Source organism: Andrena cerasifolii, chromosome 8 (genome assembly GCF_050908995.1).
Source record: "Andrena cerasifolii isolate SP2316 chromosome 8, iyAndCera1_principal, whole genome shotgun sequence".
Classification (NCBI taxonomy): Eukaryota; Metazoa; Arthropoda; class Insecta; order Hymenoptera; family Andrenidae; genus Andrena; species Andrena cerasifolii.
The window spans coordinates 14,471,171-14,487,797 of NC_135125.1; the positions used below are offsets into that span (position 1 = coordinate 14,471,171).

Consider the following 16,627-nt stretch of genomic DNA (forward strand, 5'->3'; position numbering starts at 1 on the left):
GCAGCGTGCATACCTCCCCCCGTCGATCGCCGATAATGGAACAATGTAACACGTGGGACAGGACGAGATTTCTCTCGTATGAAATATCTGCGACGACGATTCGACTTCTTTCGCGGGTTCGTTTTGCTTGGAGGGAAACAGGCGGATACCTTTGGAGATATTAGTCAAGAGGAGCTGACTATGGTCGGAAGAGAGTCAACTAGGTGCTACGGGGCGAGGGTGCTATCCCCTATCACAGGCACAGCAAACCTGCGTCAATGATTTACAGGTGATATCAGTAATATCTGTATATTAATCTAAAATACTTATCATATGGTTAGATATACATACTAAAACATTGTTGGCCAGCTTTTACTAAACGACAATGTGTATGTAAATTTACGAGTTCGATCTTATGAAATTCTATGTTAATTTTTAAACTTGACTCGATAAAATTCCGCAGTGATAAATTTTTTATTAATTGTTTTCTCCTCTGGAAAACCGCTCGGCGCGTTAGAAATTCGATAAATATTATTTATAAATTTTTGGCACGCGCTGATAAGAAAGTTCCCCACAACTGCTCTATCCCGCAATAATTCTAGTGTTAAGCGTTATCCATAAGTACCACTAGTTACGTGTCTTCGCGACTTTAGCCACGCCAGAAGCGTAGCGCAAATCACTAGTAATTAATAAATGGAGGCTAAAGCGAGCCGCATCTCGAATTTTATTCGCCGTGCCGCCAGAAAATGAACTTCGAAAGAAGAACTTCTGTTCCCCCGATGAGTAATAGCTGAAGGCCCAGCCCCGCCTTCTTTCAGCGGCCTGTAGGATGGGGAGCCGCGTAGTGTTTCATGCAGGACGAGGATGTTCATGCAATAATTAACACAGGAAACAGTGAAACGAGCATGGGCACTTATCCCCCAGAAAGCATCTCGGGTATCGCGTCACGAACGGCGCGATCCATCGCGTCGTTAGCCGGCCGGAGCAACGATACACCACTTAACGCCACGACACCGATTCGGAATGCGCATTAACAACGTTGCACGCGAAATAGAGAGCGCGATTAGGTTTCTATAGATTTCTTTTCCCGGCCAGGCGCGGGAGGGGAACGGGGGAAGGGGAAGCCCGGGCTTAATCTACCTCATGCGAGGTCCTCCCGGATGATCAATTGCGAGAGGCTGCCAGGCCTGATCCTCCTAACTCGATCCTCCTCACGTTCCGCGCGAGTGCCCAGGCGATACTGACCCTGAACTTCGTGTAATATTCGCGATAAATGCATCCTGCCGGTGTAAAACGATTCGAGCGATGCCACGCTCTGCTCCGTGCGCGGATATTAATGACCCTGGCATAGATTCGAAACCGGTGGACCAGCCCGATCTGTAATTCCCCCCTCCCCCCGAGTCCCCCCGATCCCAAGCGAACCGGACCGTCCCCGACGCGATACTAAATCGGCACGGACGGCCTAGGAAGCGGGCGCAACATAGTCGTTTTTAATTGGACAGGATCGATCGGCGCGTGAACCGGCTGTTAAATCATCCGGCTCCGAGCGAAACCGATACGTCTATATATCGTTCGGGGGCGGCCCCGAGCAGCTCTTCCAGCGGAATACGCGATTACCAAGCGGCACTGTAATTTTCCATACTGCCCGATGAAAATCCCAATTACCCTGCAGGGGAGTTGATTGGGCGACGAAGGGGTCGTTGGCTGGATGATAATGGCTCAGCAACTGTTTTCCGATTTCCCACAGAGAATGACTCTTATAGGGTAGCTACGGGAGAGTTACCGCACCTTACGCAACATCGTCATCGCATCTAAATTTTGCAATGGAAACTTTTTCCAAGGACGCATATTATTAGTTGAACATCTGGTGGTAATACTCGAAATTTTAATATTTATCACCTTAAATAATTAAAATTATAAACCTCCTGTTACAAAAGTTATATCATGAAGAATTGTGAATTTTTAACTATCCTGATAGCGAAAGTAAACACGCCGTATGTCTATTGAGGCAAAGTACGGTAGGCTTAAAAAAGAAACAGCAAAATATTTCAAAGTAATAAGGAAAACACGTTCTCGCTTATTGATCTAACCCAAACCAACAGCCTAAAACAAATACAATCGACAGAGCTGTATTTTATTCCCGACAACCTTGAAATACCGAAAGTGCGGCGCCTCTCTCATAATTACCTAGAGACGGTCAGATGTTGGACGATCAGAGTTGAAAGATAGGATGAAGAAGGAGAGACTGTTTGGTGGTCCGTTCTTAATTACATTTTTACTTGGGTCAGTCGCCGATAGAAGAGGCTCTTTCACCCCCGCTATCGTCGAATTGCTCGATTTATCCGCTGTTGCCTCGGAAGTGCAACGTTCGCAGGTAAATCGAAGAGAATGAAAGGTCCCCATCGACGCGGACAACGTGAGAGAGGAGCGAGCGCGAGAGCCAGCAATGGAGAGCCAACAAATTGGCATTACGGCACACGTTAGCCGCGGGTACCGTTACTGTCTCAGTTCCTTTTTCGAATCGTATCGCTGGGCTGCGTTCTCGCGTGCCCGCGCCGATCGACCGAAGCGTATTCCCGTTCGGCATTTCGGTACGTCGCGCGAAATGTTCGCTCTCGCGAAGAATCACTGCTTCTCAATGGAGGAACGGAGCACTTCTCCAGAAGATGCTTCTTTATGGGTGGGACCCATAATAAGATCGGCTTCGTCGAATAACGAGAAAAAGAGGTTCCTAGAAACGTGTGATTTGACTCTGCGTTCGAGTTTTCCTCATTTCTGTGCTCAACCAACTTGTACCTGCTTATCTTTACATCGAGTGCTCGAAATGACCACCTGCGCCTTGATGCAGGCCTGTAGACGTCTGATCATAGACCGTCTTATTCCGCTTATGATCTTCGGCGGGACGTTTTCTTGTTTGAAAGACGTCTATCGGGGAAACTAGGTTCGCTGGCAAGAATTCTGAACGCTGGCGCCTTGCTTGGAGTGTGCAAATCAGATGCTTATCTGCCTTTCCACGATTAAAATAACCTTCATCGAACCTTTTAGTAAGGTTCGCTGGCCACTTTTGAGATTCAAATTCGAAATTTAATTTACCAGTGGCGCTGATTTAACGCTCTCTACTCTACTGCCTATGCTGGCATTGAAATTACCAGGGATCCGCGGTGGCAATGTTGCTATTACGTTAGCGATGCCGCGACGAGTATTCTGCAGTAATATATAAGGTAAAAGGAGAATTGTCCAGTTTTCTAGCCTCAAAAGGGAACCACCTGTGATTTAATGGATCCGCGGCGATCAGCCGTGTATCTTCGATACATAAATCGTACAATGAATCATGTACTGTTATCGTATATAAAACCTGTCTGAACAGTAAAGTATAACACGAGCAAGGACGCGCCTCGAAACTAGAACGGTCTTTCCCAGCCGCCTAGATCCGTTAGGACAGACCCAGTTCCAGTGGACGGACTCGGTGACACGTGAAACATGATTCCACGGGGAATGAATCGCGGCGGAGCAGCCTAAACAGATGGCTAATTCATGGCGAGCTAACTGTTTCCTTCATACTCGTATAAAATGCTAAGTAGCCGGCTAAATATGCGCGCTGAACGTCCGCTTCCTTCTGTCAGGAGTTTAGAATTATGAAGAAGCGACAGCGTTGGAACAATAAGCGGGAATTGTCGAAATGGTGGTACGATGTCGTCAAGAACGGTTTCGCGAACTGGATCGAGAATAGTTCGCGCCAGAATAAGGAAGAGAACGGTTTCCCCTGCGCCGATATCGATAAATACTAGTTACGATCGCATAAATAATCACTTGCTCGTGTCGTACGCGCCTTGCTACCTGTCCCCACACGGAAACACATGGACGACGAAATATCGTCGGGATCGAACGGTAATGGATGCTGGTCGAAGCACGCGAATTCATTAACCGCCGTAATATTAATTGCCCGCGCGTCGATCATAATTACCCTCGGGTTAATCGGCGATTACGGCCTGGCGGTTCAATGAATTCATCCTCGCTGATTGTGTTCGTGCTTTATGCATCCACGTGGACGTTCGAGTAAGTCGTAGACGCAGAGAATGATTTCGAGGTTCCTTCGAAGAGGGATCTATCATACCCAAAAATACCACAACCGAGCAAGGGGCATTTGATCTTTTAATAGTCCCGGGATTGTGCATCCTCGTATCAACTGCTACCGGTGGCGGACTGGCTAGGGTGTCAGCTTGCACGATGGCAAGTGGGCCCCCTTAAACATCAGACAATATTACTAAAAAATATACAAGCATGTAATTGTACTTTTCTGCCAGTTGTGTATTTTTTGAAACTTTTGTTTGCTTATTATAAAAATTAAATGGTAGCCTTATAGTCGTGGATGGGCCATTTTTAGACCCAGTCCGCCGCTTTAATTTTTTTTTTAGACACGAAGAACGCATCGGGTAGGTACTATTCTCAGCCCCGAGACCTGGTGAAATCTCCGGTTGCCAAGGCATCCTCCTAATAAATTTCCTGCAGCCACAATGCAGCGGTTTGCCTTCACGATTCCCATCGAAACTTGAAGAGTGCTGGAGGGCAGCAGCCTATAGCCAGCGAAATTCCATTGGACGGGATAAGCATCGTCGTCGACTGGCCGCGAATTCTCGCAGGGTCCGCCGGCGTAAATGAGAGAGGCCGGATACGGGGGCCACTGCAATTTGTGTATTCATAAGATGCGCATGGAAAAGGGGCAAAAAGGAGGGAAAAGGAGCGCAGAGGGCACACAGTAGCGCGAGCACCGCGGTGTGGCTCATGGTGCACGCTCAAACACCATTGGCTGGCGACTTGTAAACGGCCACGGCGGAGTGTATGGCACTGCAGTGGTCACATCGAACGGATTCACCGTTACGTAACCGGCGGCTATCCACGGGTCAACAGACGGCCAGAGGAGCCTTCACCGTTCGAGGAACTTAAGTTTTTCGATTAAGGACTGGTCCAGCACCTCCGAGGTGGGGAGCAGAGGATCCAGGAGAGCCGTTTATCGCGGGGGATCGTCGCGCAGGTCGGGATATTTGCTCAGGAATTACCAGCAGCCGGCTGCTGCCTGCCCGTGTAATCAGCGTCCCTTAGCCTCCGACGATATAGTTAGGCTGGGAGTTACAGATAAAGATACGCGGCATCGGTGCGGCGAGAAAAACCAGACTACTCTCTTCCACTACTCGAACACCTCGGGCAACTAGAATGCACCCGCTTCGAGCGTTCCAACGAGCGCAAAATCCACGATTCGCGTCTATAAACGCTGAATGAAAACTCCGCACCGTGATCTATGACGTTCTCCAAGGTCCCGTCAGCGAGCGCGTTATAATTGATTACGGGACGTCAGCTCGGAGATCGATCGCCGCGTGTCGCAACATCGCGCAATTATAATACGGTTACGCGACGCCCATTACTCCCCGAGTTATATTTATAATGTCGTGTGCGGCGTGTCATTATGTAGTTACGGTAAACTACGGGCAACGTCCCATTAAAATCGTGGAATCGAAATAAGAGCACCGCCGCGGAACGGGCATTACGCGGCGAGGCGCACGCCTCGATCTTCGTACCTTCGGGCGTGTTCCCGGGCCCAGCCGTCCCGATTATGGCATTAATGAATAGGCGATTGTGACTCGGGCAAGCCTGTTCGCGCTACCATTCCGATTTTATGTCCAGGGCCGCGGACTAACGGCAGATCGATCGGTCCCGGTCGCAGATTACTATGATTATCCAGTCCACCTTGTACAGATCGCCGCGATGTCGGCGCGCCTGTCTCGTGGCGGAATAGATCGCGCCGCGCCGATACTCCGCCGAACGTCAAATCGAACGACCGAACCAGCCACCAGGCGAATCACTGTGATTACTAATCGACTTATATTCGATTACCAACTGGCCACGAGTGGGGCTTCGTCCGCTGTCCCTTGGATGAGCCTCTGTCTACGAAGATCGACCAGCGATCGAGGCCTAGTCGTACCTGGGATCGCATCAGCCTCGGGAGAATTGGGCGAAATTTTGCACGCATTCGCAGTGGGATTAAGTGTTATTCAGATATGAAAAGAAGGAGCGTCGAAGAAAAGTTCATGGTACGCAACAGGATGAAAAAGTCGATCCATCCAATTTGCCGAGAAGTGCCCCTTGATGATCGGTTTAAAAGTTCACTCACCATCCTCCCGACCCTCCGCGTCCTTGGCCTGGATCAGGATCGTTCTGGAGTAATTCAATTTTTCCAGCAGGTTCACCATCATGGCCAGCCTGCTCCAGGCGTCTCCAGGTGGGCTGCAACAAGACCAAGAGGCTGTCTAAGCGAACGAATTAAATTCCCATCGTCTTCGCCGTCGCGCTATCGGCCGAGATCGCGTAACAAGAAACCGGAAGGATCCAGCCGCAGATGCTTCTTCCCGGTTGCAATAGATATTCCTCCGTGATTCACGAAGCTGCCAGAACGGACGAGCCAGATACCTCGAGAAGAAGAATCGCGCGCCGTAGCCTATTTCATTGTTTCAGGGCACAATCATGAATTCGATGGGTGGATTCGTGGCCAGTCCAACGACTAACCATCGCGAAAAGAATTTTGTATAAAGCTGCGAATTCAGCTAACAACAACTTGTCTCGCGAGAGTCTAGTTTCATGAAACTAATGACAAAATAATTGAAGAGTAATAAAATAATGAAATAATTGTCTCGTTAGGTTGAAGTCTCACGCGAGACACGATATTTTTGTCTCATCGTGGATTCGTACCTTTCCACCTCCCTGTTTCATATCTCACATGAAAATACGCCTTCCTGTCGCCCTTAACGCTTGATTCCTGTACTGAACCGCCTAGAAACAAGGCAGCCTATCTTTGTTTCACGGAAAATCACTTCAACCCCGGCAATCCTACTTTGTAATAATATCTGGTGCATTAACATCAGGTGCAACAATGACAATGCTGAACCTCGGTGAATCACCAGCGACCACGTCGCATCCGCGATCGCGTTACTAATTCTATTCCGACCGCGGCGGAGTTATCGTCCATTCGTTTCCCTGAAAATCAGCGATAGATCGCGAGTTTCACGGTTCCCGCGCACGTCGAACGGCGCGTATCGGTGACATCATTAAATATATGACGCGGCGGCGGCGCGGCGCGCGTATCCATCGGCCACTTCCGTATTACTGTAAATCCAAAGTCGTCCGTTTAATTATTTTCAGCGCGATGAATGGCACCGCGCGGGGGATCGTTTTCCAAGCTATCGATCATTCGATGGTATCGTACGCAGCCCCCGAAGGCGGCGATAAAGAACCGAAGAAGAGGCACAGCTGCAAGGAAAAGCCCCGCGAGACGCGGCTCCAGCGTGGATTAATCGATCGGCGTCATGAAAGGTCATTCGTTAATTGCGCCGGCGGGCCGCATGCTGCACACGTTCCCATTCGTCTAAGCGACGGACCTCTTTATCCGTAAATTATCACTGGACGTTTCAGACGCCTTATTGAATATCGATGGGGAATTCTGAACGGTGCGAGTCGGGGAGCGCGCGTTTCCGCGGGGGGACTGCTAACCCTTTTCACGACAGATCGCGGGGAAACCAGTTTGCAAAACGAATTGCACTGGCTACGCCGACTGTCTTCCGTTTCCCACGCGAGCCGCGAGGACTATTCGAAAAGGCGTCGCGAGCTGGGGAACGAGATCGACGACTACGGGCGATCAAACTTCCACGGAGGTCGAGGAATCCGCGGCGGTACGCCGACTCGCAACGCCCCAATACTTTTCCCTCGCTAAACGACCGCCACGAGTTTAATAATAGACGCCGTGGTAGCTAAACGGAGAAAAGAAGAAAGATGCTGAATAGTGATTGATTGATCGCAATTACACGGTCTCAGGCACGAGCGCCGTGAAAAACAAAGTAGCTATCCTCGCGGAGTGGCGAGAAAAATCAGCGGCGGAGGGGGGAAACGAAGTCGCGATCAGACGGCAGATTAATTGCGATTCCCGTGGCTCTATAAATAAGACCGTTCTCTATCCGCGGCGAGCAGGATTAAGCGGATGCTGGATCGGTTTGGATAGGCGACGGTCGCCGTTCGCGGCCGCGTCCTTGCCAAGGAAACGCTTCAATCGCATAATTGTTAATCGCTAACGAGCAACAATAATTAACTCATCCAGCCGGATAGGGGGCCCCCGTTGGTTGCGCAAAAGAGGTGTTCGATCGAGCGCACGCGTTCCCGCAGTTATACGGGACTAAGGGGGGCCTTGAAACTCGTTTAATGGACGACAGATTGCATCAGTCGGCCAACCACCGACCACTCTTGCCTCGTCTTTTTCCCCCCGTCTCGTTAGAAAGATCCAGGGGATCGATATTCGGCTGGCTTCGAACCTGTGATCCAGAATAAAAGTCCCTTGTCTCCGATCGCGCTCGAATATTCGACGAAAAGACGTTTCGTTTCAACGGGCCGCATAGTCGGGCCCGCCATTAAACGCAGTCGAGGAGTCTTCTTAGTTGGATCGGAGTTCCAGCTGATAAGAGAATTCACCGCTAAGAAGTTAAAGAATATTACAACAGTATTCTCTACCCAAACCACCCCCGCGATGCCGAAGAGAAACATCCCAGAAGACAGACGCAACGCCACGAGGATCAGATCCAGATGGCTGCATCAATTAGACGATCCCCGGGGAAAATTTCGCGCGTTATCGCGCGGATGGATCGCGAACAGACGCCGGGAAGATGTTGGTCGTCGGTCGGTGATGTCTCTAGCAGCCTCGCCGAACTTTCCCACCCTGAGAAATTGATGTCCGCGAGGGAGAATTAATAGTCCAACACAACAGTCATAATTCAAGACACCTGAAGTGTCAACCTGAATTAATAGTCGCGCGCGCGCAGCTGCGACGGAACCGAACGTTCCCTCTTGGTCGATCTGCGGCCTCGTGAGAAACCCACCCCACAAATCTCTCTCTCTCTCTCTCTCTCCCCCTTCTTTCTCTCCGTCGCTCGACCGAGGACTTTGGAGATTAATCTGTTTGACAAAAGCGGGTTGCAGATCGCGGCGAAGGGATCGCGACACGTTGCACGCACGTTCCCCGTCGAATTAGAGGAGCGGTCCTTCCTACGGAGGAAAGGAAGAAAGGTACGAGCGAACGCCGTTGGAATCTCTGCGAAGCTCTCTGCGTGACTGCAGATCGAGTTTTGATACGATACAGCGGTTGACCGTGACCCGCGTCACACTTCCAGCGCCAAGAGCGCGCGCCTGCCTGTCCTTGGTCATCACACTTCGGCGAAATTCAAGTTCTCCCGGACCCTTTTGTTTCGGAACTCTTTAGGGTATCGGATGATACGCTTCAGGATGGAAAAATCTCCACGCACCAGGTTTTATCCGAGTAGGGATAGAGGCGCGAAATTTATTAGACTTGGAAGTGCGTGGAGCGTGAGGGGGTGGCCATTGCGGTGACATGCAAATAGGAGTAGAGGCTGAAGGAACGACGGGGAATTAGAAAATGAATAGTGTCTAAGTTGTAATGTGAGAAGTTGAAGGGAAAAGGAGCAACAGCGTGTGGGGATAGCATTTGATACGTTTTTCAAAGAAGGACCAGTAATAAAGAAATGAATGTTATCCTGGTTCCGACCCTTGAAATTGTAGAGGAAAGAACGTGGCATTAAAGCTGCCAATTCTAACAAATAATTGCACAGTATGGTGTAGCGCTAAGTCAAGGATCGAGAGGTTGAATGAAGTTGAAAATTCTGAATGTATCATTAAAAAGGCGCCTTCTTGCAATGAATAATTTGTGGTCGTGGCGTAATCTGCTGGCGAACGTATGCATCGCGCGCAGTTACCGACTGGTCTCTGGAGTTAAGAGCCAGATTCAAACCGCAAACCCACAAACCACAGGATCAGGGGGCGAGCTCGAGATATCGAGCATCCTCGCTTCCCCGATAGGGCTCTTTGTGATCCTAATACACACGACCGCGCGCAGATCCGCAGCCCGAGGAGAATTTATTTCTGCTACTTGACAATTTAGCGGCTCCAGAAACGCTACGGGCTAACTATTATAGAGAGCCTCGAGTAACCGTGCGAGATTTCGAGAATGGTATCCGACCCTGATATTCTTGTTCATTCTTTATAATATACGCGATAATTTGAGGCTTAAATTTTAGTAAACGGAAGAGAAGGGAAGAAGTGGATTAAATCTTGTTGCTCCAAATGAATATTGCTCTAAAACGGCTGGACCCTTCGTCGACGGTAAAAACTACTGTACAATTGTCTGAAGGACTCACCCAACTCTGTAGTCCGTGCAAGATGGCGGTGGATTCCAAACGGTGCTGTGGCAGAGCATCCAATCGCACCAAATCTAGAACAAAGAGTCCCAACGCTGAACGATAGCGCCATGAAGGGAGCAGAGGGAAGGGTTCCTATTTATAGAGAGGCTAGGAGACATTTTATTTCATCCGCCAACGATCATCCATCCTCAGAAAGTGAATCGTATTCCAGTAGTCTTGTATCGCGTCTACTTTATCGGCAATATTAATGGTCTTACTTGGGGCAAGAGCCAAACCCACCCATTATTCCGCGTACTGAGTCGCGTATCGATAGTGATCCTCACCCTTTCGACAAATCGTTTTTAATTATACGACTCTTTCGCAAACGAGACATTCCACTTCTCCAATAGAATTGTATAAGTCTCTCTTTAAATCGGGGTAAAAAATACTCCACCAAATTTATTGCGCCTCCCCTCAAGACGAGTCTCTGTCGAGCACCGGGAGATCCTCTCGCAGTTGCAACGAATCCCATTACGGTGCTATAGTTTAACTCCCTTGTTACCCGTGCGAGAAAATTTCTAGAGCAATTTCTATGAACGCGCGACGATAGAGAGCGAGACGCCGCGGACGAGCATCCTTGAAGGCTGCACCAGTCTGAACCAGGAAGAACAAGCAGTGACGCCGCGATTCCAATGGCTTGTCATAGGCCTGACCTTTATCGATGGAGCGTGCGTGCATGGCTTACGTGCGATAGGTGCATTAATCGCGAACGGTGGGTTGCATAATAAGTCGAGACACGAACGAACCAGGTCCAGGGCCCTGACAACGGCCACCGGCGGGCCTTGCGTGGGTGCGAACCGCCCGTCGCTTCATAAATTCTCGGCCGCTTAAGCGCGCTAGCCACGCGGGATTGCGGGCGATGACAAGAACACCGACACGATGACCGATCTCTGATCAGGTTCCGGTGAAAAATCACCGTGACGCCGCTTATTTCCACGTCGCTCAGAGATGGTAATTAGCGGGGCGACGCATGGCGCCGAAATCCTCGTTACTTTTAATAGACTGTGCTCCTTCATCGAGTCGAGACTATTACCGTCCAAGTATTAAAATAAAAACTCTAGAATTTTCATCGCATTTGCCCTAGGTAACTAAAAAGAAATAGAATTTAATGTTGAGTTTATGCAACGACCCTGTTATCTACGAAATCAAGGCATACACCTTTTTGTGTATAAATTAAGCTGTATTCTCTTCAAAAAGAAATTTGATATCTTAAGAAATAATGCCCTAGCAGGCCCTCCTCTCAAGCCCGCTTCATATTTGAATAAAATTTTGCAGGAATTTTCTTAAGACTATAATTTAGTACGTCTTGACACGATTTTTCGATTAGTGTCTTGTTTTGTTTTTTATTAACAAAAGAAGATGGAAACTTAAGTCGAAAATCACGTGCTTGACTTTGAATAGCTGCCATTTTTCAACAAATAAATCTTTTCAAAATCGGCGGCGACAAGTACTAGATTATACCGTTAAGAATGTTCGTGCAAAATTTTATTCAAATCGGTCCAGTAATCTCTAAGATATTTTTGGTACCGCAAGTATGAAGCGGACTCGAGAGAAGGGCCTGCTAGGGCATCATTTCTTAGGATATCAAATTTCTTTTGAAGAGAATACACCTGAATATGTACAGAAAGAGGTGTATGTAAGATAACCCTATTTTCCGAACTGTCAAAGGTATTTAACCACTTAATGGCTTAAATTGGTATGGATCTTTAGAGTGTAATTCTTGAGAGAGAATAAAAGAAGACACGAACTGTGAGTCATGAAAACGAAGAACTCGTCATACTCGACAGACTTGACTGTCTTAAGTAGGCTTCACGATTCTTCGATTACAAGATTACGTCCGCGGATTCAGTGATCGATCACTGGCGCGCACGATAACGCGTGGAAGGATTCTCATTTGCTTGCATCGCGCGGCGAAAGAGTCGAAGAATGACTGAATATGTGCGCGCGTTTAGCTCCATGTCCTTTTTTTTTTCAGCATACCTTTCCCGAGCGAGTCAAATGCAATTAGAATGACGCGATTCTCTCGGTACGGCGAAAGTTTCTTGGAAAAAGAGATCTTGATAGAGGCCCCCATTAGATATGCTGTAGATAACGGAAATACCTTGATAGCTGGTAAAAGGACTTGCATGTCCTCGCTAACAACCATCCTCGGCTCTTCGCTGCTGTCCAACTGAGACTTGAGCAAGGACACGCCGCGTTCTAAAATCAGATTGAACATCTGCAAGGATACCACCAGTGCCCTTTCTTGGACCTCAGACCGGTACCCCTGCTCCATTTGGGAGTCTGAAACAACAGATAGGAAAAATCGAACCGTTAGCGACACGAATACAGCATTTCACATCTTCCTATTAACGGTTATACCGCTGTTGCTTCCACCCACGCTTCGGCTACGAAATAAGCAGGGCGGCAAGACGTGCATGGTATCAATGGAAGGCACAGTCACTTAGAAGCTTCATCATTTCGTAGGCATTCATAGGTATTTGTAGCGTTCGGAGAAGAGTAACATTGGAGTAAAGACTGCACCCACCGCTCGAGGAATCCTTTTTTCGCCCACAATTTATTCAGATCATAACGGATTACGGCTAGAACAGCACAGAGCAGCCCACTTACGAAGCAGTCTTCCAACGAAACAAGAAAAACATCAGAAGCCACACGGTCCACGGGCACCCATCTCCATCGATCGCCTGGCAACGTTAATTGTCACCCCGCGACCCTTCCGAGCATTAAGCGGCGATCGTGAAAAGGGGGCGCGAAACCGATTCCTGTTCCGGGTTGCGCTCAACGGAATTACAGGCGAAGAAGCGTCCGAGAAAGCGTTCGCGGCACGGGCGCGTACAATTACACTTGCGCGGTTCCGTGCAATCGTGGAAACGAAGAATGGCCCCGCCACGGGCAGACAACGCGACGGCGAAGGCGTTGAGAGAAATCGATCGATCCATTCTTCCTGCGATTGACCGTCCGACCGTGGAAATCGTTGACCCCCCCTCGCGAAAACCGGAAAGAACGGGGCGGAGAGGGCACGAAGGAGCGTCAAGAACGCCGTCGGGGGAGAGAAGGGACGCGGAAGAGCATCCCAGCAAGGGGGAAGACGGGGCTTTTCATTATCTCGTATATCCATCGCGGGCAATCGGCATAGCCAACATTTCAGCTGCGTTTCCAGCGGACGGGGTTGGGACGGGAGGCTAACAGAAAACCGTGCACGGGGGAGAAAGAGGAGGGGGCACCTAACTACTTCACGACGGCGACATTGTGCGGTACCTTTCATCTAGGGTACCGCGATCCTTGGCCCATTGCTCGGTGAGCACCGCGAACGTCTATCGACCGCGAGAGCTCGTTATTGATCGAGCGCGTGCCCCTGCCCCCTCCAATCGGCATTTCCAGCGTAATAAAGGGGAATTTCGAAGGGAGAAGTTAGATGACCTCCACTTCCTTGCAACTTACTGGCCGACGCCTTGGGTGCCTCGGAATCGTAACGATGGGGGTGATAGCGATCGCTATTAAGGGAAGAGGACACTGAAAATTAGCTTGTATGAAACGAGGGAAATGGACCTCATTAGCCGAAAATATCGCAAGAGTAAGAGTAGAGTGAAGCGTGCTATTCGTTTAGCAAAGCAAGCGGCGGTAGCTGCTAAATTGAAGAGAAACGAGCCTGCAATAGATGATTCTTCATCTAGTGCTCGTTTCGATAATGGAAAAGAGAAGGCCACTAGTACCAAGAAACTGGAATACTTCAGAAATAATGAAGAAAAGCCAGTTTCTGAAGTGCAGGATGAATTTTATATAGTGCACAGATCTATAATTCAAGAGTTGATCAAAAACTGGACCCGCAGTGTTTGCCACTCAAAAATGATTATTCTGGATAGTGACGCACAGGTAAAGTGATCATCTTTCTCAAACATATCACCCTTTTCACCATTTTCATTTTATCCTGAATTATAAACATTTTTTCCCATTTATTATTACAATGTTACTCTGTAGATTTAAAATGCATTTATCTCAAAACTTCTTTTTTTAATATATTTAATGTTCCTTGCGCGAAACTGTTGGTCTGATTCTCTTGCAGTTGGGCATGCATCAAGAGCAACATGAGACCAAAAAAAATTGAAGAAATGAAGAAATCTGCAAAACTCTTTGAGCTGTGCTTGCTTTTCTCAAAGTTTTGATCAAATTTTGCATTTTTGACATTTAATAAATTCAATAATTTTTAGCTTAAAAAGCATGAGACGTAGAAACTTCTCGATACACAATTTTTTACTTTACTATGAACCCTTCTTCGCTGCAAAACCTGGAGGCTGTGGCATCGCACACTTTCCGCAAGAACATTTTTGAAGTTATGCTTGAGTTTTGTAACGTAATGTAAATTCTATGAAAAGCAATGATTAAAATTGAGTTCAGACTAGCATAAGGGCTTTACTTCAAACCTACTTCCTTCCCTGAAAAGGAATTCAGCATGTCTGACATATATTTTCGGATTTCAAAATTTCAGTGTCCTCTTCCCTTAAATTTCATAGAGTGCTTCTAATCCTTTAAAGGTTGTTAAAGGGATTGGACTCGAGTAGTGGCGCGCGAGAACAAGAGTTCGCGCCAGCGCGGCGTCTAATAGGGAGCATAGGTGCGCGCAGGGATAGCCGCGAATTGAATAAGCCAGGGGCAGGCGAACGAATATTCCACAGGCCAGGCCGACGCACGCATGGCCACTCGACGATGCCATGGTGTCTGGCAGTTTAATTTATCGCGGACGAGGATAATAATTAGCGTTTAACTGCGAGCTTCGCTGGAAAGCCCGTGTGGTCTTCTTCGAGGGGCTGGGTGTGCAAGGGGCAATTAGTTAGGGAAGATTTATAGAAAGGCCCCTAACTAATTGCCAATACGGTCATTAGCGAAAATTACGCGTATCGCCTGTCGACTTCCTCCTTGGATTCTCCCCCTCCGCACACCTCCATCCCAACGACGAGCGTCAAAGTTGCGCCGGGTTACGCTCGCCTGTCAAAGTTGCAACCGGCGTGTTTCGTTATCGGCTGCATCGGTGCCGAGGTATTCCTCTTGATCTTATCAAGACCAATTTCCTTCCTGGCGAAGCACTAATTGCAGGGAGCTATTGGTTCGCGACTGTCGAGCGTTTAATTGCGAAATCGATGTGAAGCAATTAAGCTGAGGGAATGAAAGTGGACATCCCCGGGTGAGGATGCAAAGAGTACTTTGTACGGACCGTGTCACCCTGCGCATCAGATCTGAAGGAGCCGGATTTTTGAAAAGATATACTCCGCGTTTCACTGAAGTGTCTTGGCTATAGTCAAGCTCCAAACAGAAGCATCCATTCCGCCTCTGTTCCCGCGAGCCGAGAGCCCGTCTCCGGAGCAATTACATTCGCCGAGGCATCAATTATAAACTGGTCTCCCGACGGGGCGCAGGGGTGCAGGGCATTAAACAGAAGTCGCAAACAGTTTGCAGAGAGCCAGGGGTAATTCGATTGATGGTCGTGCACCAGGAGGCAACAACGCCGTGAATGAAGTCTGAAAAGGCAACTCGGCTGGGCTCCCGTCTTCCCTAACGAACCGAGCGCGAGAACCGGCGACGGGGCTCCCCCGCCGTCGAAGTGAAAACTCCGTGGAACGTGTGCCGTTTAATGAAATTCGTGGGGGAGGGCCGCGAAGGGGGCGAGGTCAGCCTTCCCAGTTTCCAGAACCGATACTAACGAGATTACCTCTCGCGAAAACGGACCGGGAATCGAGTTAGCCAGCTGCGCGGCTAATTCCATTAGCATCGATTCCGGCGGCCCCGAGAGCCTTCAATTCTCGTCGGGCTTGCTGGTGCGCGCACGCGACGGCGGTAATGAATTTCCGCGAGACGCTTAACTCGACGCGCATCGTATCGGCACTGCAAGCCTTTCGTTGTCAAATTAATGGCCCGCAGATCGCGGACGCGAAATCAACGGAAATAACGTTTGCCCGTTCCGCGGCCATCGCTGATAGACATTAACCTGACTTAAGACCGAAAATCGACCGTCTGAGCGTCATTGATTAATGGGGCATCATTCAACCGTTTCGCTGGCTCGTCATTGTGCGAGAGTTTCATTCACTTACCTCCAGGGAAGACTGTTTTTAAACTTTTTAATTTTTTAACACTTTCTTCGATTCGGTACTCGTGCGACGCGGAAGTTAACTGGGGGCTAATAATAACAACCAGAGTCAGCTAATTAATGGAAACGTCGATAACGATGGCAGTAGATAAGTCCCCAGCGTGCCAGCCTAAAAGCTCCTAAATTCGTCAGTTATTCGCGTCAAAGTCGAATTTCCTCTCGGATAATTCATAGGCACGCTCGATTCGCCTGCGCTCGGCTACAATTTATTTCAAGCTTCCCC

The 16,627-nt window shown here is 48.7% G+C and overlaps 1 protein-coding gene across 2 annotated transcripts in view; it reads right to left on the reverse strand.

Annotated features, from left to right (window-relative positions):
* LOC143372339 (uncharacterized) overlaps window positions 1-16,627 on the reverse strand; it is a 120,424-nt gene that overhangs the window by 39,822 nt on the left and 63,975 nt on the right. For both annotated transcript variants that reach the window (XM_076818446.1, XM_076818448.1), the window contains exons 18-20: window positions 12,367-12,548; window positions 10,224-10,297; window positions 6,146-6,258 (exon numbers count right to left, since the gene is read on the reverse strand). In XM_076818446.1, the coding sequence (XP_076674561.1) occupies window positions 6,146-6,258; window positions 10,224-10,297; window positions 12,367-12,548 (369 nt within the window). The remainder of the gene's footprint in view (window positions 1-6,145; window positions 6,259-10,223; window positions 10,298-12,366; window positions 12,549-16,627) is intronic.